This window comes from Falco cherrug, chromosome 5 (genome assembly GCF_023634085.1).
Source record: "Falco cherrug isolate bFalChe1 chromosome 5, bFalChe1.pri, whole genome shotgun sequence".
Classification (NCBI taxonomy): Eukaryota; Metazoa; Chordata; class Aves; order Falconiformes; family Falconidae; genus Falco; species Falco cherrug.
The window spans coordinates 27,072,166-27,099,624 of record NC_073701.1 but is presented as its reverse complement, the minus strand read 5'-3'; the positions used below and the strand labels follow the sequence as shown (position 1 = coordinate 27,099,624).

Here is a 27,459-nt window from a genome sequence, read left to right as displayed (position 1 = left end):
TTTTTGCATGTCACCATATAGAGAAGATGCTTTTCCTATACAAAATGTGGTCTGTCATGGCTGGCCAGGCTGTCAGAACTGAGAATCCATCTGCCCATGTAAGTAAACATCTCTCCCTAGCTTAGCTAAACAGAATACTTACAAGTTGAAGAGCAAGAGAATCCAACTTGGAGTGCTCATCCAGTGAAGACAAAAGTCAACACCCACAGGATTGTATATCCAAAGCTCAAAAGAGAACAGCAGCTTGTTTAGTTAATCTTTAATAACCTTATCTAGGGTGTTAGATGTTTCGTATCACTGTCTAGCCAAGTAAAATGTTTATTGTTGTAACTGGTTAACTACTGTCTTTCACCTGTGTATTACTAATTTGGATCATGAGGGTTCAAGCAGTTTCCTGACTTCCCCATTTTTATAGGTGATTTTATATGAAACTTGTATCTTAGAGACTTATTTAAGCATATAAATGGAAGCTGGTGTAGATAAAGATAGAAAATGTTAATAGAATTTCAATTAAAGATATGAAATCAGTATTTTCATGTCTAAACGCACTTTCTCTTTGCACAAGCAAAACTGTAAAGATGTCCTTGTGAATTTTGTGACAATTGGTCTTTAATCTGCGTAACTTGTGTGTAGGGGTATGGTTTACGGGGGGTTTCAGTTTACCTATACAACTTCTACTGAAACTATTTAGTGTTACAGCATGAAGCTCCTTCTGAAAAAGAATTAAATTGTTGTTCCCATGGATACCGATAGAGCTCTATACCAGTAGCCTCCAAAACTTTTTGATCATGCACCTCATCAATAAATAAATTTCCAGCATGTTCCACCAATATCTCTATATTTATAAATAAATTTTATACATGTATTATGTAGTATGTATGTTATAAAACATGCTCAAAATTGGAAATTAAAGTTGAAATAAACACTATTTTACATTTTATTAACAGTGCAAAAATTTTTTTCTTATTGTACCCCAATGGATTGTCCTGCACACCTGTCTGGGTTTTTGCACCCCACTTTGGAGACCACTGCTCTTCTATGGGGAGATGCCCCAGACAATACAAATAGGAGATCTAAAGGCCAGAGGAAAAATTACTTATGAAGAGTCCTGCGAGTTTTCTGACATACATGTGTTAGAGACTGCATTTAAAGCAGGTGCTTGTGCCAGGGTTTGATCCCTTTTTATGAAATGGGTTGATTTTTCTTCCCTTCCTATTTCTATATGTCTTGAACCAGGAGTAGAAAAGACCCAACAAAGTTTTATAACATTCAGCATTCTGTTTTACCGTGGCTTTTCACACCCATGGAACAACTGGATATTGGACAGTTTATTGCAGAATCTAGGAGTACTTGCTTTTTTTTATTATTTTTGTAACTTACAGGGTATCTTGGTTCTGTTAATTCAGACTGAAACACTCTGATTTTGAATGCTGCCAATACATTTTCTCAATGCTAGTATTCAAATTTGTGTAATCTGTGTTTGGGACATCTTTGCAGACTTTTTGCTAGGTACTCCCCTGTAAGCAAGTTTTCATCATCTTTAAGAGAAAATTCTGCGTTCAGGTGATGTTTTTTCCTTCCAAAAGTTTATTATCCAGCAGGAATTTATTCTACAGCCAGCTTAGGAGAGAACAGAGGGGGTCTGTGGTATATTCTTTAAAACAAAAAAAGAAATAATCTGATAATGTAAGCCAATGGGAGAAATATTTATGACCTTAAGGAAGGGGGAGTTTTGCTAGGCTGGTCTAATCTTTAGACATGATGATTCTAAACTTGTTCTTGAATTTGAATGCTCTAGCTTTACTGTGCACTGGCCCAGGTATTACTTGCTTGGCCTTCTCCCTTACCCTCTTACTTGCCATGTCTTAGCATGTGTCAAACATTACAGGAGTTTTTAAAGCCTTCTTCAGAGTAGTGATTGCATGGCTTTTACATGGTTGGCTTGCTAAAGCTATGCATCCCAATCCTTAATGTATCTGCAAACATTGTGTGTTATATTTAAATGTCAGCTGTTTTTTAAATTGATGGGAAGTGGCAAGGTGCAAATAAGAACATGGGTAGAGCTTAGCAAAAGGGAAGGGAAGTTTACATCACAAAACTATCTGCAACAATTTTACTGGTAAACAAAGTTAGATCTTCAGTTAGTCATGTTGGAATTTTACATTATAAACTGTTGTACCGTGTTGGTAGCCCACATAGCTAAAAGCGCGGTGGACTTTGTTTAGAGGTACAATTTGTTGCTGTTCTGAAAATCATAGGTAAAACTGTCTTTTTCCTGATATCCAACATACTTCGGAAGCCATATTTGGGTCAGTAACAGCAGTTGCAGAGTTATTTTCACTGTGCTACTTGCAGCTACTTTATTCTTCTCTGAAGCCAGAACCTTCAATAGTGTAAGAACTGGGTCCTGACCTCTGAGACCACAGAATGCACAGTGGTTTAGTTAAATGCTGTGGTGTTGCTTTGACTTTCAACAGAGTGTGTTATGAGAATTTAATATCCTGCTGCTAGGAGAGAATTCAGAGATCATCTTGTTGTTTGGCCAGTAGTATAAAACTGATAATACAGAACATTAGATGCAGAATAAGATTTCCTTCTGACAGTCCTCCTTCCATTCTTAGAAGGGAGGTAATGTCTAGAAGATGTGTCAAGCCCTCTATTCTGTGGACTTTCTAGAGATTTGGGGCAGGACTGAGAGAACTGCAGGGGCTCTAGAGAAGTATGAATTGGTGCTGCAGTTGTAATTCTTTTGATTGTTCTTCTGTGGAGATATGATGCTAAATTTAGCCACTCCCTAAAATACTATTACTTGCACATACAAACAAGAAGGAACTCACTTACCACATAGCTTGTCAGTATTTGGTTTCCAGTACCACCTTGTCATTACTGAAGTGCAGCAAATCAGTTTATCCTTAGTTGCCCAACCTAAGGTGAAGAAATAAAGCTGATTAGGCACTCACTGAATTAAATTTTGTTTACGCCTTGAGAAAGGTCTTGATTCACTAGTATGAGTGGCATTAGAATACAGCTTCCTGTGTCCTGATTTGGTTGACTGTTCTCAGACTTTTGTGTCGTGTAGAATTATTGGGTGCTATTTATAAAACAGAATGGGCAGTTTCGTAATTGGGTTTTTAATTATGGATGATCTGTATTCACTTGCTAATAGTTACGATGCTGACTTATTTCTATGCATCTGGTTTCTCAGTGTGTGAAACTTCAGTATGTGTAGAAGTAGGTAAAGTAACTTGGCCAGATAACTAGGGTCCCAGTTCAGGCAAAGAAGCAAAATGTGAGCATTTTTTTACAAGCTCTGATGGTATTTTTTTTAATAATACATGTTACCAAGTGCATTTGGGTACTCAATACACTTGATGCAGTGTGGAAGGAGGGACAAAGATTGTCTTACATTTTTAAATGCGTAGATGATGGGAAGGAAATCAAGCAACTTAATTTTCAGTTTTCTTGGGCAATGACTTAAATATTTTGATGGAACATTCTTCAGCATATTTGAAAGTGTTGGACTTTTTGTCCAAGCTCTTGGTGTGTTAGCTCTAAAATTTTGCTTATTAGATTATGTTTACATTGAAGGGTGAAGATGTCAACCGGACACTTGAAGGTGGGAGAAAGCCTCTTCACTATGCAGCAGACTGTGGACAGCTTGAGATTCTGGAATTTCTGCTATTGAAAGGAGCTGATATTAATGTATGTACCTCAACTTGCAAACAGATGTTAGGGTCTTCTGCCCCCACACACAAGGGATTGTTATAAGTGCTAAGGTTACTGAAGGACTTAGATTAAGAGAAAAAATTGGATGCACTTAATTTGTGGTGGGCTTCTAGAGGTTAGAAGCTTAAAATTATTTTTATTAAATGTTTTTATTCTTTTTGGACACACTAGGAAAAGCTGTTTGTAGCTATAAAAAGTTTAAACTTAATTTGACCATGTTTAGAAAAATAAATGGAGTCGTCACATCTGAATGAAGTTTACATGGAATACATACTATATATTTGTTGGAAGAGACTTCAGAAGGCAGTGCAATGCATCTTTGGCTAGAGTAGAATCAACTGTTGTTGGTGTGCCTTTTTTTTTTTGAGACTTTCTTACTTGTACAAATTTAGTCATGTTGCTGTATCTTGACAAGCATGGATCTTTTTGTGAAAAGACGTGCTGGGCTGTATTGGCACTTCAAAATAGTGTAGTTCTCCATAAAGTGAAGTTTCAAAATTTTTTAACCATATACCCCAAAAACTACGCTTTAGAATGCTTCTCTGAAAGTTTATGTGTAAAACCTCTTAGACTTAGTCCGTAACAAAATGGCTTGGATTTTTCCATTGGTGTCTGAAAAGACTGTCTCCCTCAGACGTCCTTCTAACTGGAGAGGAGTAAAAAATAGAGGGGAAAAGAACATTGCAGTTATTTCATTTCTTGTTCTTTCCAGGATTATAGTTTAGAGAAGACAGCCCAAATAATGTTTCAGCCAAAACTAGCTTCTGAAGTCAGACTGGCTGGGAAATGGAAGAATTAGGAGTAGTGTTTGTAAATTGGTCAAAATTTGTCAGCTGAAACCCCACAATTTCTATTATTGGCCTAAAAATAGATATATTTGTGTGTATATATACCTAGAATATATATTTATATATAGAAATAGAATATATATTTATATATAGAAATAGAATATATATTTATATATAGAAATAGAATATATATTTATATATAGAAATAGAATATATATTTATATATAGAAATAGAATATATATTTATATATAGAAATAGAATATATATTTATATATAGAAATAGAATATATATTTATATATAGAAATAGAATATATATTTATATATAGAAATAGAATATATATTTTTATATATATAGACCTAGAAGACTTATGGAAGAAACATCTTGCTGTTACCTTTTTTTTTTTTTTTTTTAAACAATGACCATTCTTTTTACAAAGAAGAGTAAAACATTCTTGAGGGAATAAGTTTCTGGATATTTTAAATCCTTACCTTCAGTTTTCTGTTGACAAAAATAATTCAAAAGTGAAACCTTTTAATGCTGTGTGAAATTGTGTCTCAATTTACAGGCTCCAGACAAACATAATATCACACCACTCCTATCAGCAGTCTATGAGGGCCATGTTTCCTGTGTGAAATTGCTTCTGTCAAAGGTGAGATACAAATGTTCAGAACAAGTTATCCGTTAGCAAAGTATATTACTATGATTATTAAAATAAGATTATAATGCTTGAGGTAAGTTCAGAACATCAAACGAATGCTGTTTATGTTGCTAAACCAGAGAGGTGTCGTGTCCTGCCAAGGAGGTAGGAGTGCCTCAGATTTGGTGACTCTGTTGGTTGGAATAGGATATACACAATATCTGAAGTCTGTAGGTAAACAAAGACTTTATTCCATAGTTAGGCTCGTTGGTAAACAATTGGCTAGTAGAAATGCTTATCAATCACCATGTGTATAAAGTTTTATGCCTTGTGTTACTTACCAGGAAAAGAGAAGCAGGGGAGGGATCACCAGTCCTGGGTCTAGCATCGGGCCTGCCGACGGGGTGTTTCTTGTAGGAGCACTCATCCGGAAGTCACTTCTTTTTTCTTATTCCCCCCCAAAATGGTACTTGCCTTCCTTTTTTTTATTCTTATCCTTTAATGTGGACTACCTCTTACTTAAATCAGCTTTGCTTGCCATGTAAATTAGCACACATGCTTCTTTGGGGGGCGCAAGCAGGGCACGTCCTTTGGCATTGAATTGAGCCCGTGGTTGGGATCTCCCCTTTCCACATTTATCTTCCCCCAGTTATTGCAGAAAACTTCGGACTCCGCTGCTTCTTGGCCCATTACCCATCCTTCAGCAGGCTATTCTCTCTTATCAGTCTTTAGTTCCTCTTCAGGGTCATACAAAGTAAACTTTTGTTTGATCTTGCAAGTGTTTGAGACCTTCCTTGGACAGGCTCAGGGAATCTCCACCCCCTGTTCTATTAACGATTTTCATCTCCTGCTGTTGTTCCCACCCTTCTGGGCTTTCCTTGGTGTTAAATTGTTTTTTCCATTTGGTTGCCTACAAAAGGATACACTGATTATGGAGAAGATAGCTGAAGAAGAAAGTTCCAGGACTTTTGTAGTGTAGCAGTAGTAGTAGTGACCACTAAAAGTACTATGCGCTCCAGCTATAGAGCAATAAACAACAAATCAGGCAAGAAAAAAAATGTTATCCTTCATCAGACAGGGAGGAGTGGGATTTAGCTTTGGCAGCTGTTTAAGTGTTTCATGTGATGGAATCTCCACTGTGAAATTGCTCAGAGGTGTGGTTTCCCTCCTGCTTTTGCCAGATGACTGAAAACCCATCTGGGTTGGCAGAGTGTGGGGAAGTAAAAAGTAGGAAGACAAGTTTCTCTATTAATAGTGTTTGTAAATTTTGTCCTGGGGAGAATAAACTTGATCTGTTTCTGTTCTCCCTTTGATTTGTATTACAAAGGTGATCCATTTCACGAAGCAGTAGTTAATTCAGGCAATGTTTTGTCTCCATTCATATGTGCTCCTTCTTGTTAACACCTCACTTACATTGAAAAGAGGTTAACAGTGCGTTTTCAGTATATGAACAAATTTAAATAATTTGACCAAAGGATTTCATGCTGCGTAATGTTTCCATATGCCACTTCGAAGGTAAAGTTTCCGTTAACTGCCTTAATGCTGCATGAATTGCACTTTTCTTCACTTCTCTGATCCTGTCTAATGTTAGTTATGCCTTTCTGTGAAGAAATACTGTGTGGGTTAATTTAGGATTCAAGTGGTACATCCAACTTGCTTAAACTTGTTGTGAGGACTGATCCTTCATTTAGGATCATTATATACACATTACAAGAAAAGTTACCCTTTTGCCATGTTGTATTTCTCTCCATTTCTGTTCTGAAGTGTTTTGTGTTCTAAGTTGCTCAATTAATAAATAAGATTCCTCAAAACTTGAGTTCACACATGAATTGTCAGGCAGCTAGTAAGGGTTGTGCATTCATAGTAGTCTCTGTCAGCAAGGGCATTAAGGATTAAGGTCCTTCCTGAACCAGCTGTTTTTCACGCAGCTTGTGAGAATGTATTGATTTCTGTACTTGCTACAATTTCAATGGCATTGGTTAAGTTCAAGAGTCATAAAGATCAGGCAATATTACAAAGTGTGCAGAATGTTAAAGTAAACTTGGACTAGGAGATGCAGGAACATTTTTCTAACCTCAACTCAGTAGTTTGGGAAAGCCTATATTACTTTCAGGTTTCTTCATGCAGAGCTGAATGTTGTACTACATCTGATTGCTTCCATTCACATGGGCTAGCTGATGAAGTATTTATGAACTGAAACTTTGCTCATCAGCTCACTCTGAGGCAGATCGTATATTAAGAGATTGTTCTTTCTCTTAATACAATTATCCTACGACCCTTGTTTGAACATCTGTTGTCACACAGTTTGTAACATCGTTTGATTTTCAATGTTCTTTGACAGCAGATACCTTGGAGTTTAGGTAGTTCCACCTTTGTTGAAAGTTTTAAAAATTACTGTTTAACTTTGTTCAGTGTTTTTCCTAGTTACTTTTGGAATGGGTATATTTTATTGTAACTCCAAATACAGGAAAAATATTAAGAATGTCTCATGTTAGTGTATGTAAGTAATGGAACTGCAAATGAAAAAAAAAAAAAAGGACCAATCAATATATTTAAGATTTCTTCAAAGCTGTTCTTTGTTGCTTTTGAAATATTACACTTCTATTTACTGCTAAAAAGCTTCATTATTTTACATGTACCTACTTTCAGCTGCCTTCATTTACCCTGTTAGCTGATCTCTTGCATACATGGCCTCTGTCATAGCATATACCTTAAGCTTTTGGACTAAAGTCAGTAACCTCCTTAACGTAATTTAAACCGGAAAACAAAAATAACGAGTATTATTTTGTACTTTCATAAGTTCTGAGAACCGATTAACACAGTGATGCGTATCTCCTTAGTGTATGTGCATATTACAAATATAAAAAAGCTAGCAGTTTGATCAAGTTAAAATTTTGTAAGGAAGAAGAGATTGTTCTTCTTGATCTGATAAGATTAGATGTAATATAAATAATTGTTGGATGCAGTTGTTGATTTGGGAATTGAATTGTTTTAAGTTAACATTCTGTACTGCCTTCTAGTACTGTGAGTTGTGGGAATGTTCATAAACTTTTCATGTGAGACTCTTGAACTATTGAGAGGAGGAAGGTCATTCCAAGTAGTGTTTCAGACCTTAATTGAATATAAAATGCAGAAAATGTACCTTAATAAAAGTATCAATTATGAAAAAGGTTAGCTTAGTCAAGATGACACTGTAGGATTTTTGTAAACTCTGTTACTGAAGAAGATTCATTCATATGATGGAATAAGCTGTTTACTCCTTCACATGGTGTGACTGCAAAGCATTTTTTAAACATTCTTCCGCTGAAAGCAGTAAACCCATTAAAAATAATTGGGCGTAATTCACTTTCAGAGGGTAATAAATACATATAGAGACACTGAATCAAGATTCTAAGCTCTTAAACTGACTAGAATTATTAGAATGGCCAGTTGATCTTAAATTGAAGTAGTCTGGGCTGCTGCAAACCTGTGCTTTCTATTGTTGATACTGGTGATCATGCAGTTGCACAGTAAAACACAGCCGAGCTTCTTCAAAGCTCATGTTAGAAACACGTTACACTCATAAGGGCTTTACTTGAAAGACATTGGGGGACCTATCCTGGCTCTTATCAGTTCAGTCTCTACAAAAGTTTTCATGTACGCCACGTGACTTGGAATTTTCTGTAGATTATACTAATAGTTGAAGACATTACACCAACTGTTGTCCCTTAAAGCAACCATTTGTTTTATGGAATTTCAACTAACTTTCAACAGGACTTTCCTATGATAAAGCAGTTTGCTCTTGGTATTCCTCAGAAAGGACTGTTTCATTTTTCTTAGCTAATGCTTATCACACATGGAATTTGAATGCTGTGATGACGCTGTGTCTAAAATACAAATGACTTTTTTTGGAATAGTGAAGGCTGGTGGTTTATCTGGGAATCGCTGGCCATCCATATACAGCTGAACTGATAGAATCATAGAATCATTTAGTTCAGAAGAGACCCTTAAGATCACAGAGTACAACTGTAAACTGGCAAAGTCTACTGCTAAACCATGTTTCTAAATGCCATGTCTACGCACCTTTTTAAATACCTCCAGGGATGGTGATTCCACTACCTTCCTGAGCAGCCTGTTCAAATGCTTGACTATCCTTTTAGTGAAGATGGGCAGCCTGTTCAAATGCTTTGACTATCCTTTTAGTGAAGAATTTTTTCTTCGTATCTACTCTGAACCTCCCCAGATATTGAGGCCATTTCCTCTTCTCCTCTCATTTGTTACTCAGGAGAAGAGACCGTCACTCACCTGCAAGAGTTGAGGATTAGGATTTTTTTAGACATGTAGTTATGACATCTGAGCTACACAGCTTTTATGAATCCATTGAAATCTATCTAATCCACTGGATGTGATGTGTCAAACTGTCTTTTATATGCATTGCTCTTTTAGTGGTAAGGTGGGAGAAATGACATGACATAGTTCTAATTCTGTTCCCTATCACCCTTTTCAACAGAAGAGAATAAACACTATAAAGACAAGTAAAAAACCAGTTCTTCCATTGGTCTGGAGAGAAGATGCTCCTTTTCTCCTCAGAAGCTGTTATTAATTATAAAGCTGGTGGACCCATTTGGACTTATATAGAGCAAGAGTTGTTATGCTAATTATATGCATTTATTGAACACACAGGTGACATTAACTGTGTTTTCCTTTCTTACCAAAAACTTAAGTGTTAGACTGTATTTGGACTGACAGCAGGAGGAGCAAGACTAAAGACATTGTTCCTACTCCTAAACTAGCTTTTTGTCCGATTGTTTTCTGAGAAGCAGTATAAAGCCAATTCCAACTTTCAAGTAGTGCTTCCAGCCATTCTTGCTATAGTCACAACCAGCTAACCTGTTCTTGTTCACTGGGGTTAGCAATGCATCAGAATCAAATGGCTTCACAGCTTCTGGGGAAGCAAGATTCCTCTGGGAGCTGACCATATGTGAAGTTTTATGTGAAGGCAGTAGAAGGAGAGATGTTTCAAATTCTCAAGAGCTCCCTGAAGCACTGATCTGGTTTGACAGTACCATAGCAGGGTGATACCTTGATAAGCACTCTGTCTCAGAAGCAGAATTTTCTATTTTATTCTGCAGTATTTGTTGGAATATGTTGAGGAAAAACTTAAATCAGGTTCAACCATATCTAGCATGCGGATTAAATAATTTTTAAAAAGCCTGGAAGGGATCCCAAGAGGTTATCTTCAAGTCATTTTTAAGAATGGCACTGTTGTAGAGTAGATGACTATCTGACTTGTCCTTGAAGGCTTTCTATCAGCCAACTTCAGTGTCTGCCATTCCTCAATGTATTCAACTTTCCATCATGCTGGTGTTCAAGTCTGGAATAGAACTGTACATTGTCAGGTCAAAATTATCACCACCATTCATTACCTGTGGCTAGGTTTGGTCAGCTGAGTAAAATTACTGTTGCTGGGAGAGTTGTTGTGTTGCATGCCTTATGTCTAAATCTTGTGGCTTTCAAGGACTTGAATGTTTATTAAGTTACATAAATGAGCTTCTTTCTGAAAATTCAAAAGATCTAACTATCAACCTTAATTCTGGAATAATTTCGTTCTGGGCATTCATGGCTGCATATCCTGGGATAGAGTTAATTTTCTTCTTAGTAGCTGGTGCAGTGCTGTGTTTTGGGTTTGGTGTGGGAACAAAGTTGATAGCACACTCATGGTTTTGGTTGCTGCTGGGTGATGTTCATACCAAGTCAATGACTTTTTAGTTTCTCAGGCCCTGCTGGCGAGAGGGCTGGAGGGGCAGGGGAAATTGTGAGAGGACACAGCCAGGGCAGCTGACCCAAACTAGCCAAAGGGATATTCCATACCATATGATGTCATGCTCAGTATATAAACTGGGGGAAGAAGGAAGGGGGGACATCTGGTATTACGGCGTTTGTCTTCCCAAGTAACTGTTATGCCTGATGGAGGCCAGTTTTCCTGGAGATGGCTGAACACCTGCCTGCTGATGGGAAGTAGCGAATGAATTCCTTATTTTGCTCTGTTTGCGTGTATGGCTTTTGCTTTACCTATTAAACTGTCTATCTCAGTTCATGAGTTTTCTCACTTTTACTTTTCCAGTCCTCTCCCCTATCCTGTGGGGGGCAGGGGGGAGTGAGCGAGTGGCTTTGTGGTGCTTGGTTGCCAGCCAGGGTTAAACCATGACACTGTAGTAGGGAAATATAATTTAACGTGCAGCTGTCTGAAGAAACAAAGTGGAAAGGTGTGGTATATGATCTATAAATGGCCCTTTCCTTGGGCAATTTGAAGTATTCTATTATTAAATTAGCTTTTGAGGCTATAGTTTGACAAGACAAAACATTCAGTGGGCTGAGGAGTCTCTACACTATTACCAGTCCCCTAAAATGGATTTTGTATGGCAGCGTTTGGAAATGAGTGAGGAATCTAGCAAGACTTTACAAAAAAAACCCACCTCGGTAGCCTTGTAAGGATTGATAAGGGTCTGTGGAGATGGAGGGTGACCTGATTAAGTAGGCATTGCCACTGGATGCTTTGTAACGTACAGCCAATGTGCAGTCACATTTAAATCTGCTCAGCCAAACACCTGAGCTGTCTTCAGAAGTTTAGTTTGTGGTGTCCTGTAGTGGTTTTAAATTAAAGTTCTGTTGTGGATTTAGCTCCTTGTGTTAGTTTACGGAATTCGAGAAATGCTGGTGCCAAATCAAGAGACGGAACGGAGGTATCATCAGTTTCACTTCAGCTGCTGCCTTGGAAATTTTTCTCAGTGCTTTTGCAATGTGACCTGCCTGTTCTAGAGGGTGGCCTCCTGGGTTTGATTACAGTTTTTGCAGATGTATGATAGAACCTAGTTTCTCTGTTTTACTGCTCACCTGATCTCTGTGTTGTTTCCTTGTAAATGGCAGGTGGTGTTTGCTTGTTGCCACGTACTAAATACTTGCTCAGCTGACTGTTCTGACAGTTTCTGTAGGAGATGAATGAATTTCAGATGAAATTTGAGAATAAGAGACATGGAGCGGATGGGAAGGATGAAGTCCCTTTAGCTAGCCCTGTAGTGTCCCTTATACCCACACTTGCTTTATACTATTAATTGCAAAGGCACAACTGGTCTGTTTCCCTTTATTACCATACTTCATGTTTATTCTTGAAGAACTGGGGAAAATATTTTGCAAGCCTGTTTGTCATCATCATTTTGAAAGCCTGGTTTGATTTTTACTAGTTTCAGTAAACTAAAGAAAGCACTAGCTATTGTCATTTGACAGCAGGTAGCTGAGATATTGTTGTATCTGAGGGATTAATGCAGCCTTACAACTTTTCTTCTATGAAAAAAAAAATAGTCAAGCTAAAGGTTATTTAGCCCTTGCATAACTTTTGCCACAGCTATATTCCTTTTGTTGTTTTTGTTTTGTTTCCATGCAAGTCTGAATCCCTTAGCTGTGCAGTATAAGGTCTGTGGAAAATTAAATTTGTCTAGAAGCTTATGTTGGGAGGGTGTCTGGAAGTACCTGATCACAGGGAATCATGTTGTCGGAATGCACAGTTTCATTGTCTGGGAAATGTACCTGTAATCAAATATATGCATTTTCTAAGAAAAAAAAGCTTATCATTGCTTCATTTTAGCAATGAAAATAAAAATATTAAAAACCTTTACAAAGAAATAGGCAGGGCAAAATCTGAATACCAGTTCAGGTTAATAACAGTGGTTTTAACCTTTGTATGGGAAGTAACATTCAGCTGTAACTGCAGGTAGCATGAGACTTCAAGGAGGTGGGAAGCAAAATAGATGCTTGAAAAAAAGCTGTAGTTACATGCTCAGAGGAGGGGTTTCACTGGTAGAAGTAAGAAAGTCTAGAATATTATACCTGCCAGAACAGAGTATACCGTGCTGCTATACCTCCCTTGTGCAGTTTCAGGGAACTGGAACTGATTACTTCTGGGTAAGTTTAGATTTAATAGATCTTATTCCCTGCCTCTTCCCTCCCACTATGCCCCTAAGAATGCATTAAATTCTGTTTTGCGTCAACTGTGGCTCCAAATTATGACATATTTAACATTTTCTAAACCAGCTGGTGATTCTGTAGAATTTGGCTGCATATTAAAACTGGAGCAACAGGAAAACTGCAGAACTCCTTCCATAATCTTGTCTGTGTTTTAACACTTTAGCTTTTCAAGTCACTGTCTCTGGAGGTGTATTAAGAGCTCCCCAAACCAAGTGATTTAGCTATTAAGTTTCTTCTTAGAATCCTGCAATCATTTAAAGTGTGATCTGTGAAAGGCAAGTAATCCGTTAACATTTGGTTTGACCTTGGAAAGTATATTCATTAAAAATGGTGAATTAAGTACTGAAAAAAAGAACCATCTGATGGAATTTTCTGGTAGGTTTTATAGGAAGTTTTTGAAATGTGATTTAAATATTCATTAGTGGTTGCAAATGAGTACTCCAGCAGTTTTAAGCAGTTATTTTGCAGCTTCAGAAAGCACACAGCTCTAGAATGTTGTTTTCGCTCTGGTAAATCCTTTGTCCAGTATTGAAGTTGTTGACAGTGTTTTAGAGGGGAAAAAAACCCCAAACCCAAAACCTGAGTCTTCACCCATTAGAATGGTTGGATAGATTTGATCCCCAATATTTTGCATTTTTTTCTATTCATGAAGCATAGTAAAAAACATTTTGTTGAATTACAGTTTTATGATTAAAGTACTTTGAACTGTAGCTTCACATATTACAATAATGTCTGTTGGTATTCAAGTTTAGACACTTTTTCCAATATGAAAAAAACAGATATAATCAACATACAGTTACATTGCATAAATAAAACAACTTGCATTGTTCAAAACAAAGTGAAATAGTTATAAGACTTTGCTCTCATAATTACAGTGCATGCACAGGATAACTGAAAAACACCTAACGTAAATCTTCCAAAGGAGTTTCTCAAAAGGGCCTTTATTACATGCTTTCTTCTGAAGTTATCATTTCAGTGAGTTTCCTGATGCCTTGTTTAGATATTCTAATTTTGGAATCAGTAATGCTCAGTTTGATTTATTACATAAGAAACTTAAATGTAGTTTTAAAACTTCAAAAATTGAGATTACAGTTGATCGAGTGGTTTCAAGCACTGCTATTGTGCTAATCGTAGTGATCAACCACAATCAATTACTGCCATGATTTTCACAGATTGGATTCATTAAATGGTTTTCAACATAGCACAGTTGTGGCCATCTCTGGTGGTTCAGGTCTGCCCAATATGAACTAAACTAAAACATCGATAATGTGACAATTTAAAGTTAAAGATTAAAACCAAAGTTTTTGTTGGCATGTTTAAAATGTTCAAGGAGTGTCACTCCTTCCAGATCTATAAGGGTTAAAGCTCCAATGCTGGTCTGAAATCACAAAGTTGTTATAAAACTGTAAAACATTTAAGTGTGTGTGTGTGGGGGGGCGGAATTAAATGTGAGGTTTTACACTTGAAACTTTTCTGTACATTAGAGAAGACTTTACCTTCCATTTGGGCACAAGATTTTGATGTTTAGATTAACAAACAGCTGCTACATGTATGCTAGATCAGCCTCCAAAAAGCTTAATTAACCTACAGTTACCTGTAGGTAATATACAGTGTCATATTAATTCTTAAAAATTGAAAGACTCAGGTACTGAAATAAACAATGGGTGAAGATGGTTTTTACTGTCATCAACAAGGGATAGGTGAATTTAATAGAGTAGAATGAGTTAAATCTTAAGGTGTTATGGCTACCAGAAGTAGTGTAAATGCTCTAAGTCAGAGTTGAGACAAGCTTTTCTAATAAACACTCTTTTTGGTCAGGCTAGAAATCAAAATACCGTATCCTTTAAAACATATCTTTTGAAGAATTCATGTTGCCTATTCCTATAGAACTGCCCTTTTTAATAATTCTTCCTTTTTAAACTATCAAGTCTTACCAATACAGTATATAGCCTAGAAATAGTTCTGGGAATTTGTAGGATATTTTTCAAGTTTATGAAAGTGTGTGTAATATTATACCACGGACATCACCATGAGCACACCTATGGAGGCTGTGATGCCTAAAACTGCTCTATCAGTGTCTGAGTTTCAGTTGAAAATGTTTTGCTCTCACTTACTGTAATAGATGAAAGTAACTACAGTTGGTCTAAAGAGCATTTCCTGCTTAAAGTTCAGAGGTAGGGCTTGTCCTACTACTACATAAACAGAAGTTATTCCTTTTTATTAATCTTAAAAATATTTTTCTAGGAATTTGAGGTATATTAAAATAGTCTTTATAATTTTAAACAGTGAAGTTGTTTGCAGCATGTTGTGACCTCAAAATGAAGCAGAATTGACCGATCTTTTGTTCATTTTTTTCACCTCTGTCTTTTCAGAACTATTAATAATGTTAAGTAACATAATAGTGGACCATATTCTACTACTGGGGAGAAAATTAATTTTTAGTAGCTTTTGACAAAGTCTGAACTGAATTGTCTTCCAAAACACCAAAGTTTTATTTTGCTCATCTTATGTGCCAGCCTTCTACAGAATAACAGATTAAGTAATGAGTACTAAAAACTGGACTGAAGCAACATCACTGTATTTCAGTTTGCTTTTAGCTTCTTCAGGAATAGCAGATTTAAGGGATGCCTATTTGAAAAGCAAAAATATACAAAATTCAAATTGTTCAATGTTTTTCTTTAAGAATCTTGTTTTTGAGATTGTAATTTAAAAAGATTTTTAGTGTAGAAGCCACTGCGATGTTACAATAAACAAACTGTTTTGAATGCTTCTAATGGAGGATGAGGTTTGTTGCAAAAGATTTGATAAATCACACCCATTTGTTCAGTTTTCAAGATAGTTCTGGGTTTTTTAGATTTTAAATATCTAATGCAATTTGATCTCTGCTTTTTACTAAAAATGTGTTAAAAAATATCCTATTGAGTTAGGCAATTTAGCACTTTTTTTTTTTCCACCTCTGACAGTGGCAGAAGGGATGACATTTGGGAAGGGATGTGAGTATGAGCACTTCTGCTCACCTATTCCCCTCATTCATAGTTGTATTAGGGACTTCAGAGGTACGCATATCTATCCCCTTTAAGAAATGTTATAATTTGTTGTGCCTGAATTCATCCATATCCTTTTTTGAACAAACGGACATCTGCCTTCATAGTTTCATCTGGCAACTCATTCTGAGTACCAATCTTCTACCAGCTTAACTAAGTGCCCTCAGTTCCAGTTTCACAGGGTTTGGTGACAGCTCTGCATTGCCTTTGCTGCCTTCATGTTTTGGGGTTGCTGTTTGTTGGTTTTTTCCCCCTGAACTGCAGTGTTACCCTAGCAGCTATTTTACTGCCTTCAGAGCATGTTTAATGCTTGTGATTTGCTCAGTGGCGTAAGACGGCAGACATTCTTGTTTGTTATCACCCTGCCAAGGAAAGAAGAGTTTATATGTATTTCTGTGTGTAATTTAAGAAAACAACATAAATGCAAACATAATCTGTTAATACTTTTTATTCTGAGGAAGTAGAGAATACTGTAGAATCATCATACTTCTATAACTTTTCATTAAACTTGCTTCCAGGCAGTGTTGTACTTCTGAAAATTAAAGTCCTATTGACCTGAACTTTATTATTTCTTCTCATTATATTAAATGCAGGCAGAAATCTTTCAGCCTAGCTAAGGGGCCGTTCTCCTAATTTATTAACACAGAGTTTATTAAACGGTGTCCTCCTTAGGTAATCATGACCCTCTTATCCTACATTCAGTAAAGCTGTTTTAGAAAGTCAGGACTTGCATATCTGTAACTTTTCTGAAGTACAAATGTGCATGAGGGTGGAAAGCAGTCCTATGTCTAAATTAGCTGCAGTAACTTTAAAGTATGAAGAGAACTTTTAACAGTTACATTTTTTATACCCAAAATGCTGGTACGTTGGTGGAGAGGTTTATAAGTTCTTTAAACTCTGATTCAAGATGAATACAGTTGGTCAGTTACTGCATAGTTCCATTTTCCTTCAAGTCTGAGTTCCTTCAGGTTTTCTGAGCTTAACATCAAAGAACAGCTTTGAAGCCCTTTGATTTCCATATGGATTCTAATTTGAGAGTGCTATCTAAGCAGTAGAAACAACCAACACCTGCAAAAGAAGCCATTACTTCTTTCATGGTTGCCTTTCTTCTAGGACAGCCAAGATGGCAACTGTTAAAATACCTGTTAAATCTCAGTTGTGTTTTTTTCAGGAGAAAAAAAATAAATGTTTCACAAGCGGTGAGTTTCAGTGGTTTCAGCCTAAGTGTGTGTTTACAATGTCACTTCTTAGGAACAGAATGATTCAGCTCATGTTCATGCTGAGTAGAACAGTGATACTGCAGTGTGGAGCCTACTGTTTGGGATGAGGATGTTACACGGTAACAGGAGAGATGTAAATGTTAGGCTTGCACCTGTCCTGGAGTGAATTTGTTGCATGTGCGCTAAATGTTTTGTATGTGTTCTGCTTCCTGAAAGGTACTAGAGAAAATGAGCTGCTTGGAAGGAGTTACTGCAATTATAAATATCCCCCTCTAAATTCTTTACTGGAGTTCCCAATATAATTTCATTTTCTCAGGCTCTTTCCCTGATAGCAGAAGCATGTCTCCCTGCCCCCACAGCTGACTGCCACCAAACACAGCCTTAGAAACCACTGTAAACACATCTTTTTAGAATGGCAGATTACTTGTGAATATTCAGGTGTTTGAGGGAGATATTTTATGATGTGAAAAGTAGTATTGGTAGCAGATCATAGCAATTTGGGGTTGAGTGCACCCTCAGCAAGTTTGATGACACCAATCTGTGTGGTGTGGTCGACACAGTGGAGGGAAGGGATGCTGTCTAGCAGGACCTCGACAGACTTGAGAGGTGGGCCCATGCAAACCTCATGAAGTTCAACAAGGCCAATTGCAAGGTTCTGCACATGATTTTTGGGGCAATCCCAAGCACAAATACAGGCTGGGCAGAGAATGTATCGAGAGCAGCCCTGAAGAGAAAGACTTGGGGGTCTTGGTTGATAAGCTCAACATGGCCTGGCAATATAAGCTTGCAGCCTAGAATATGGTCAGCTTTTTGGGCTACATCGAAAGAAGCCTGGCCAGCCGTTCAAGGGAGGTGATTCTCCCCATCTACCCACTCTCTCATGAGACCCCACCTGTAGTACTGCATGCAGCTCTGGGGCCCCCAGCATATGGACATGGAGCTGTTGGAGCAAGTCCATTCGAGGGCCACAAAAATTATCAGAGGTAGGCTGAGACAGTTAAGAGTTCTTCAGCCTGGAGAAGAGAAGGCTCTGGGGAGCCCTTATGGCAGCCTTCTGGTAGCTCAAGGGGGCCTACAAGAAAGCTGGAGAGGGACTTTGTACAAGGGCATGTAGTGATAGGCCAAGAGGTAATGGCTTTAAGCTGAAAGAGATTAGATACAAGGAAGAAATTCTTTACAATGAAGGTGGTGAGGCAGTGGAACAGACTTCCAAGAGAAGTGGATGCCCCATCCCTGGAAGTGTTCAAGGCCAGGTTGGATGGGGCTTTGAACAACCTGGTCTAGTGGAAGCTGGAACTAGATGATCTTTAAGGTCCCTTCCAACCCAAACCATTCTATGATTCATTCTAATATCAGATCCAGTTTATTAGATTTTTGGAAACAGTTACAATGGGAAGCTTATTAGGCTGAGAGTTGTCTTGGGAACAGACGTGGTAGTACGTATGGAAATTTAGTGGGGCTTTCGTGTATAATATTTTATCAGTAAAGAACCTCTGGAAGTTCTAGGTCCATTATGTTCTTAAAAAGCGATTGGGTGTCCTTAATAGTAACTATTAATCTGTGCACTTCCTTGTAGTGTGAGAAAGGATTTGTACTTCTTCTACAGAGGGTTTATACATAAAGACAAATCTCTGTAGTACATGCTCTTGAAAAAGTGTGTCTTGTACCCACAGTCTTTTTTCCTGTCATTTTGATTGAGCAAATACACATATTTAAAAGGTCTTACACTTGCCTATCTTCTCAAGAAAAGTTATTCTGGAGTCTAACCTTATTTTCAGGAAACATCTCTCTATTTCTGTAGTCAGTCCTGTGTTCTCTAATAATATTTATCCCTTTACCCTATTTACAATCTAATCTGGGTTTTCCTTTTTAGGTATATGACTGCACAGTGCTCAAACATGAGTAGCTAATCGCTCTCTGCTTCTCTTCTTCTGCTGTCCTTCCATAATCCTAGCACTGAGGCTGTGTTTGTGCTTGCTATTCTGCACTTTGTCTAGTTGGTGCATTTCTGTTATCCTCTATACTTCTGTTATCTCCCTATTCTGTTTTGTTGCCTCTTAGTTGTATGCATAGTTCATTCAAAACAAACTTTATCAGTTTTGGACTTGGAGTGATTTCATGGTTTGGTGGTGGTTATTATGTATGTAGCAATAGGGATTTTTTCAAAATGGGAGAGAAGCACAATCCTAGATGGATGTAGTCTTTTATGATATAGAAAGAAAATAGTATGATTTTATATTTTTAATAGAATAATAAGTAAGCACTTCCAGATGTTAACTGTCTAATTTAGCATGTGAAAAAGCTTTTTGCACCACAGATTTCGTCAAGTGCGTAACGCTGAATTCTTGCATTCATAAGAGTAAAAACAAACAAAAATCCTTCTGTTTCTATCCAAGATTAATTGATAATTTGTTGATATTGCAACTTGCTGTGTGACAAAAGTTATGTGACTTTTTATTTCTAATTGTAAAGTTTGAAACTTCGATTAGCTGCATGCCAGATAGTTTTGTACATGAATCTTGGCGGTTTAGTTTCTAAATGAAAACAATGCACTGCACTAGAAAGCCGTATGTAATTAATATAACTATCCAAGGTAAATAACTGTTGTGACACACTTAATACTAATACAGCCTGGCCTTGTGAATTGACAGTCCTTCTCAATGTCTTTACAGGGTGCTGATAAGACTGTGAAAGGCCCAGATGGACTAACTGCCTTTGAAGCCACTGACAACCAGGCAATCAAAACTCTTCTTCAGTGACGGATGGACTGATATCTTAAATGCCTCTCTTGTGGCCTCACACTGCTGCCTGTCTGTCACTCTTTGCATCTTCCAGCTTCTTCAGCTAAATACTCTGGGGGGGAGGGAAATTCTTCATGAATCAGACTAGTTAGGGGCTTGTATCAAAGATAATCTGTTTGGAGAGGGTTGAAAACTATTAGGAACAGTGTTCCTGTAGCACTTCTTGTCAGTGCACAATCTCTTCCCATTTCTCACGAAAATGGAAGAAGGAAGACAGACCATGATCTTGAATTTTTGGCTTGTAAACCTCCTAGGTTAGTACTAAGATTTTTGTTGAAAGATTCCTTTAGATGGAAGTACTGTGCTATGTACCTGAAACTAATTGTGAAGGAGACAATAGTCCCATGCTATTAGTGTCTGCCATAATCTGAAGTGTAGTAATGTAGGTGGCTGGGTTGCTTTTCTCTCTTCTCTCTCAGCAGGTAGCTTTATTCTTATTCTGCCTAAAGCTTTTGTTGCAGTTTTGAGGACTTTTGATACTAGTTATTGGAGCTGTTCTTTATATTGACTAATTGGATGTCACACTAATGTTTTCCTGACTCAAGTAAACCAGGAAAGATCAGTTGAGGCATTGTGGTGTTACACTCCAGAATATCTGCCAAGGTACTTTTGGATTTTTTTCCCATATTTGTTCTAGTCCAGGGCAGACATTTTAAGCAACTGTTCTTGAGAGAGTTCAAAATGTCACTGTAGTTATTTCCAAAAGGATTGTAAGATAGAATTTCTTTACTTAGTGTCATAAAATTTAGACACGTGCAAAAGCTACAGGCTGGTACACAAGGATAATGAAGTCAGATTTGGACATTCATGTTAGGTGAATATTGATGCTGAACTTTTCTGGTAAACTTTAAAGATACATGTCAGCTTTCTAAGTTTGGGTGGTAGGAACAGGAAGACGTACAAGTAGAAGTCTTGCTCTAACTACCGGAGGAAAGAACCCAAACTTTTAATTCTGCATATCTTTGAATTGGCGTTTTATTGTTGGCTGAAAGAACCTCTTAAAGTTCATTAAGGCATGGAGCTTGTTGTGAAAATTCCCAGTGCAACCATACTACATTATCCATGGACTTTTAGATAAGATTTGCTGTACCAGTAAGTATGACAGTACTGTGACAGCCTTGATAATTCATGGGAAGGTATTAAATGATGTTGTAGGGATTCTGTCACATCTTACAGTCCTCAGGAATGTCTGAACTTCTGGGTTTCATCTTGAAAATTTTCATTAGACTGCTGATTCACCCAAAATTGAATAACAAGTTTTATAACAGAAAAGTGTATACCACAAACTGTACATCTTCCTCTTTTTTGAATACAGATTTCAAACTTTCTGATAGCGTACAGAATACAGAAAACAAATGTATATAATGTCTCATGCTGAATTCTTAAACAAAAGTAGCTGGTATTTTGATATCGCTGTTGAAAGTGAGAAGTTACATAGAAGTAGGCTAGTGACTACCACTCATATTTAATGGAGACTTAGTTTTACTTGAATCATATGTTGCATATTATGATTGAATGTCTCAGCTATAAAAAGCCTTGCATTTAAACTGTAAAATGAGAGCAGAAACTGATTTACGTGTACACATTCCATAAGAAAAGCAATGGAGAAAACAATCAACTCTGGCCATGAACTGTATAGTGCAATTACTATTTGCTTCTTGGAGATGAGTGGCAAGGAAGAGCAGAAGGGTTGGAAATCGGTGATAAATCAGTCGGTGAGCTGCTGATAAAAGAACAAGCATGTTTGGTGAACAGGGCTTTTAATGACTATTTAAAGAGAACTGTTTAATCTTATCTCTGATCAGTGCTGGATTGTCATGTCATTGTAACAGTGTGAACACAGACTATAGGTTTAATTCTTTATTCAGCTATGAAAGTAACAATCTTTGGCATAAATTTGCCTCCGTATTATGCTACTAAATACTTAGCTATTGAAATACTAGTCTAGAAAACTGCAATCTGTTCTTATGTGGAAAACTTGATTATTCAAGTTTTTTGTGTTAATTAGTGTCGAGTTGTCTGGCCGTAGTGCTTTTGGATTTTTTTGGGTTTTTCCTCTGCATTCTTTCCTGCCCTGCCCTTCAACTCTCATTGACTCTCAATCAACTGAGCATTATAGTAAATGAACATCGTCTTTGTACTAACTCTTCTGGTGATTCACTGAGGCAATTTTGCCTCCCTTTTTCTACAATTATGTAGACACCTGATTTTTTCTTACTTCACTTGAAAAAAAAAATGCAGACTTCAGTGAGACAAGTGTTAATTTGGCTGTAATATATACCCAAGCTGCCTTTTGAGATAGTTAAAAGATGGCATTTAATGTTTGGCTCATAAAGAAGAAATACTTTTTTGCTTTTTGCACTACTTAAGAGGTAATTGATCATTTTGCCCAGGATTAAAAAAAAAGTAATGATAAAAGCTTATGCTTTTTTAGTTGTCTAGAAACTGGGCTTGTTCATTTCTTCCCTTCTTGTTAGCTATATTATGGAAAAATTAATGGGTGGCTGCCTCTGTCTTTGAGTAGGTCCTAACTAGATGAAAATACCAAACCATAAATCATTTTATATTCTATAAACAGAACTTAATACTTTCTCAGACTGGAATCTCATATACTTGGAAATCTACTCTGTTCTTAAACCTTTCTCTTTGAAATTTGTGCTCAATAAGTTATAACCTGAAGTATATTTTGAATTTAATACCCTCTGCTCCTTTTTCTTAAGGGGAGCAAATGGGAAAAGAAATATGATAATCAAATGGAACTCTATCCTTTAACATAAGATTGAATTATTTGTAGAAGAGGCTGGTAAGAATGGAGTGTCCTAGGCAAGCAATTGCAGTGTTGCATGCGAAATTTCAAAATGAACTTGTCTTAATTATATTTTGTAAATGGATAAACAATCATCTTTCTACGCAGTGACAGAAGAAAACTAGTGCTCTGTGCATTTTGATATTTGACTTCCTCTTTTCACCATTGTTAACTGTTTTGACACAGTTGGGTTCATCATTATCATGGTTCATAGACATCAGAATGCTAAATGATACTGTATTTTTAAGTTTGTGTTGCAAGAATGAATGGAATAAACTTGAATTGTGCGATATGAGAATGTAGAGTTTTATTTCCCTCTGCTCCAGTTTTGTTTTGGTTTTTTAATCTCTGGCTACAACTTTATATTTGTCTGGAAGGCATCTAAGCTCCAGCTCATATGTACAGTGATTAAAATGTTCAGATACTTAGAAGACTTAAATGTGGAATGGAAGCTGCTTTGAGAACTAAATATATGAAGTTGTTTTGGGTTTTTTAATTAATCCATTTAAAAGAGGTTTTGATTAATTCTGTGGTCTTTCAGTTTGCATTTCCTGCTGAAATGGTAATGCATAATGTTGAAGATCTCTTATTCATGTTAAATTCCAAGACAGTCTGTAGAGAGAGGGATCATCCTCCCGTTACCTGTGAAAACTAAAGGAATTTATTTTCTCCTTTACTTAATCAAAGAAATTGAATCAGTTATTTACAGAAGGCACAGTTGAAATAGAATTGTATAGAAAACTGTATTCATTATTCCTGTTGCATCTTTACAATGACTTTGTCAGGACGACTTCTTATAACTTTGCTTGTCCATAGAAATTTAAATCCAATTGCTTGAATTGTTTGATACGATTTGTTTTAAAATATACACTTTTAAAGAAAAGTACAGGAAAGTGTTGTGTCAAAGTGGGAAAATATAAATATAGGGAAAAAATTCAAAAGAAACTTGATCTGTTTTTCTGTGCTAAACTTCGAAAACATGGACTTCTAATGCTGTACGCACAACCTTTCAGTCAATTATTGGAGAAAAGGACATGTTCATACCAAAGCAGTTCAAATAGTGTGATCACCAGTGGCAACTCATGTGTGTGCTTCAGTGCCTGTGTGTTCATCTTACTGGGTGGGGGTTTTTGTGGTTTGTTTTGTGTTGGTTTTTTGTTTGAGAAAATACTAGCTAAGATTCAGAATGAAGATTTCTTTCACTCACGTTCCTCAGCGACTGGCTAGCCAAACTCATCTATACATGTAAAAACTCTTCCTAGTATTTTTCTATGGCTTATCTTTTGGAATGGAATTCTCAGCTCCCTTCCAAAAGGAAGTTGGCCCAAGAAAGCAATTTTTTCAATTGAATCACTTGGTTGTTTCTCTCAATTTTGAGAAAATTGCATTCTCAAAGCTCTCTTCTAAATTGTGGTTTACTTATCTGATGTCTTGGAACAGCTTTCAACTAAGTCATGCCACAAACTTGCTAGATGAGTTACCTGGAAAGCACTTTTTCTTGCAGTATCTTAAAAGGCTTCAAAAGCACCTAGTGTTTGCCTGCTTGGGAGGTGAATGATGATTTTTTTTTTTTTTTTTTTTTTCCTAGGAGCAGCATTGCTGTCTCCCTGCCTTAGCAGTCAAAACAATGTTTCTAATAATTTTAAACTATGAAAAGTTGCATTTAGGTACCATTGCTTGCTATTCTGATTAATGTTAATTCAGAGTGCATCTGTACTTTTCAGTATGGGAAAATAAGAGTTTTCATTTTCCATGTCATTTTGCAACATTTCAAAATTAAGAATAGAGGCTTTCTTTTTCATGCACTGAGGTTCATCTTATGGCCATTAAAGTTGAGAGGCAGGACAGTGTGCCAAAACCACAATAGACTGTCTCAATTCATCTATCAAACTTCATTAAAGGAAAAATTCTTACAGTTGTGTCAAACTGAGTGTAAATTTCAAGGATCCAAACCTCTGTCTCGAAAATAATGTCATAACCTACAATATATTCAAGTTTATATATATATAAAGTTATTTACCTTTTAACATTCCTTTGTATGTGTTTATTTTCCTATAACTGAAAGTAATTCCTCAGTGCATTCAAAAGAAGCCTCACTTTGTTCACCAAAGCTTTTGTTCCAAAGTAAAAGAAAACATTTTTTAGAAACTATTTTGGGAGTTTGGAGGTGGGATGTCTTGAAAAGTCTGTAGCTTTTCATGGAAATTGTTGTACTTCCTCTTTCTTTTTGTAATACACTGGTAATTAAGAAATGTAGCCTTTTATTTAAAGAGTAGCAGGATATTGTGACAAAAAAAAATCCAACTACCCATTTCTTTTTTATTTATTTTCATGGAAAACCAAGAAATATGTTCCAGGTTGACACAAAATGTTTGGTGGTTTGTTTTTTTTCCCCCCAACTTCTCAGTGCAGCCACCAAACCAGATCGGTATTTGCATGTCCCTGTGTAATGGTTCAACTTGGTTTCTCTTTAGTGGTGATATCTGTGGGAGAGCTGCATGATGTCCTAGGCTTTTGGAGTGTCCTAACAGCTTCATGCTACAGTCCACTGTAGCACAGGGCAGATGGAGAAGTTTCATTAGGGCTGTGGTAAAGACAGATACCTGAACGGAGTTGTTACTGCCTAATTGAGTTTCTGCAATGTAGAAGACTTCTCAATCTCTTAGCATGCAGAGCGCGAGGGTAGTGGCCATTATTAAAGACTATTAAACAGTAATTTGTCATTATACTGGATGAGCTGTAGTCATCATAGCATGGTAGCCTTCTAGAAAGAGCAAAAAATATCTATGGTTCCCAAAGTATTTCCCAAAGTTTATTCCTGTCACTTGTGTGTATGTATATATTATTTTTTTTAATTTGTCTTGCATGTGCTTTAGGAAGCCTCCTAAACCAAGAATGCTTTTAAGTTTTCTTTCATTGCTCCTTTGCAAAAAGTAAATCCCTGTTGTAAAAGGTAAAGTTACAGTTTTATCTCTTACGTCATTTTGAAATAAAAAATGTAGTCTGTGTGTTCTTATCTATTCTAAAAGAAAATGTGTGCTGAAAGATACATCCCAACTATACTTTTGACAAATTGCTGTGAAAATCTAGTCCTACACCTGATACCAGTATCTACACGTGGACACATCCTGAACAGTAGGCATAAATAGAATACGGGAAGAAATAGTTAAGTTTTTGAGGCATTGGATGAGATGTGGTTAGAACTGGGATCACTACAACAGCAACAGATGCATTCTGTGAGTATGCACAGACCTCTTTGTATTTCGCTTCTCAATAGGAAAACTTAATGTCTTTTATTGTGCACTTAGCTTGTAAGATGATTGAAGGATTATCTCTTTGGACCTGACACACCTTAAAGTGTGTTTGGGGGGGTTTGTGTGTTTTGCAGTCAGTGTCAGTACTGTTCTCAAAAGCACAGAAGAGTTTATTTAATGAGAGATTAAACAGATGGGAAGCACACCAATTTCTAGTGTCGGAGGCTTAAAATGTAAGAACGAAACCCAGGCTTATAAATTAATGAAATTTCTGAAGATAGCTATAAATTGAAATATTTACAAAGCCATATTAAACAATAACTTGAAAGAAAAAAGACCTAGCCTACAGTAATAAAGCTGCATAACCTGTATACTTAATAAGGATGTACTTCTAAGGCTTTGTTCTTACTGTAAAGCACTGAATATATATTGGCCATTCTCTTTTGTCAGTTTAAAAAAAAAATAAAAATTTGGCATTTAGCCGATGGTTGCTTTGGGGGAAGAAAAATCCCTTGTTCCCAATTTGCAAAGTTCAGAGGTTGGGATTGAGGGGTTGGGGTTTTTACTGTCAGAGGTGAGATTTGCAGAGATGCGCAGAGTGAAATGTACTAGGAATTAATGCCAAAATCTCCCTGAGTGGTTTCTAACAATCATGTTCTGTCAACTGTATTTGTTCTTCACCTGCCAGGGCTGACCTGTGACAGGTGCTGCTGTTCTCTCATCCTTATCTACCCTTCCTGAATGCACAGCTTTCAAAAGCTCTACTTTAGCCCCATCTTGGCTTTCTCTTTTTAATAGGTGGCGAGAAAGTAAGCAGAGAACTTGTTCGTAGATGTTACTCGAAAATACTCTATCTGAGGCTGCCTGTTACCTATAACAGGAAAGGAGGAATTAAAAACACAGGAGGAAAGACCGAGGAGTAATCAAGTAAATGCAAGACTTTTTCTATCCTATCCTTGCTGCTGCAGGCTTGTTCTCCACTTTAAATATTATAGTAGCATGTCCCACTTTTTTTTTTTTGTCAGATGCTTTATCTTCTTGTGTACCCTGAGTAATTTTAGGACTTAAACAATATGATTTACTTTCTCTTTTTTTTTTTCTGAAAGCTGCTGGAAGACAGATTGGTTGCAGAATACGGTAGTATCAGTGGTGCCACAGAGATCTTTGATGCTACCTGAA

At 36.8% G+C, this 27,459-nt stretch overlaps 1 protein-coding gene across 2 annotated transcripts in view; it reads left to right on the top strand.

Annotated features, from left to right (window-relative positions):
* The window catches only part of MTPN (myotrophin), a 44,450-nt gene extending 21,132 nt beyond the window's left edge, over positions 1-23,318 (top strand). For both annotated transcript variants that reach the window (XM_055711748.1, XM_055711747.1), the window contains 3 exons: positions 3,589-3,702; positions 5,083-5,166; positions 20,092-23,318. In XM_055711748.1, coding sequence (XP_055567723.1) covers positions 3,589-3,702; positions 5,083-5,166; positions 20,092-20,178 — 285 coding nt within the window. In that variant the 3' untranslated portion in view covers positions 20,179-23,318. The remainder of the gene's footprint in view (positions 1-3,588; positions 3,703-5,082; positions 5,167-20,091) is intronic.
* Positions 23,319-27,459: the final 4,141 nt, after the last annotated feature.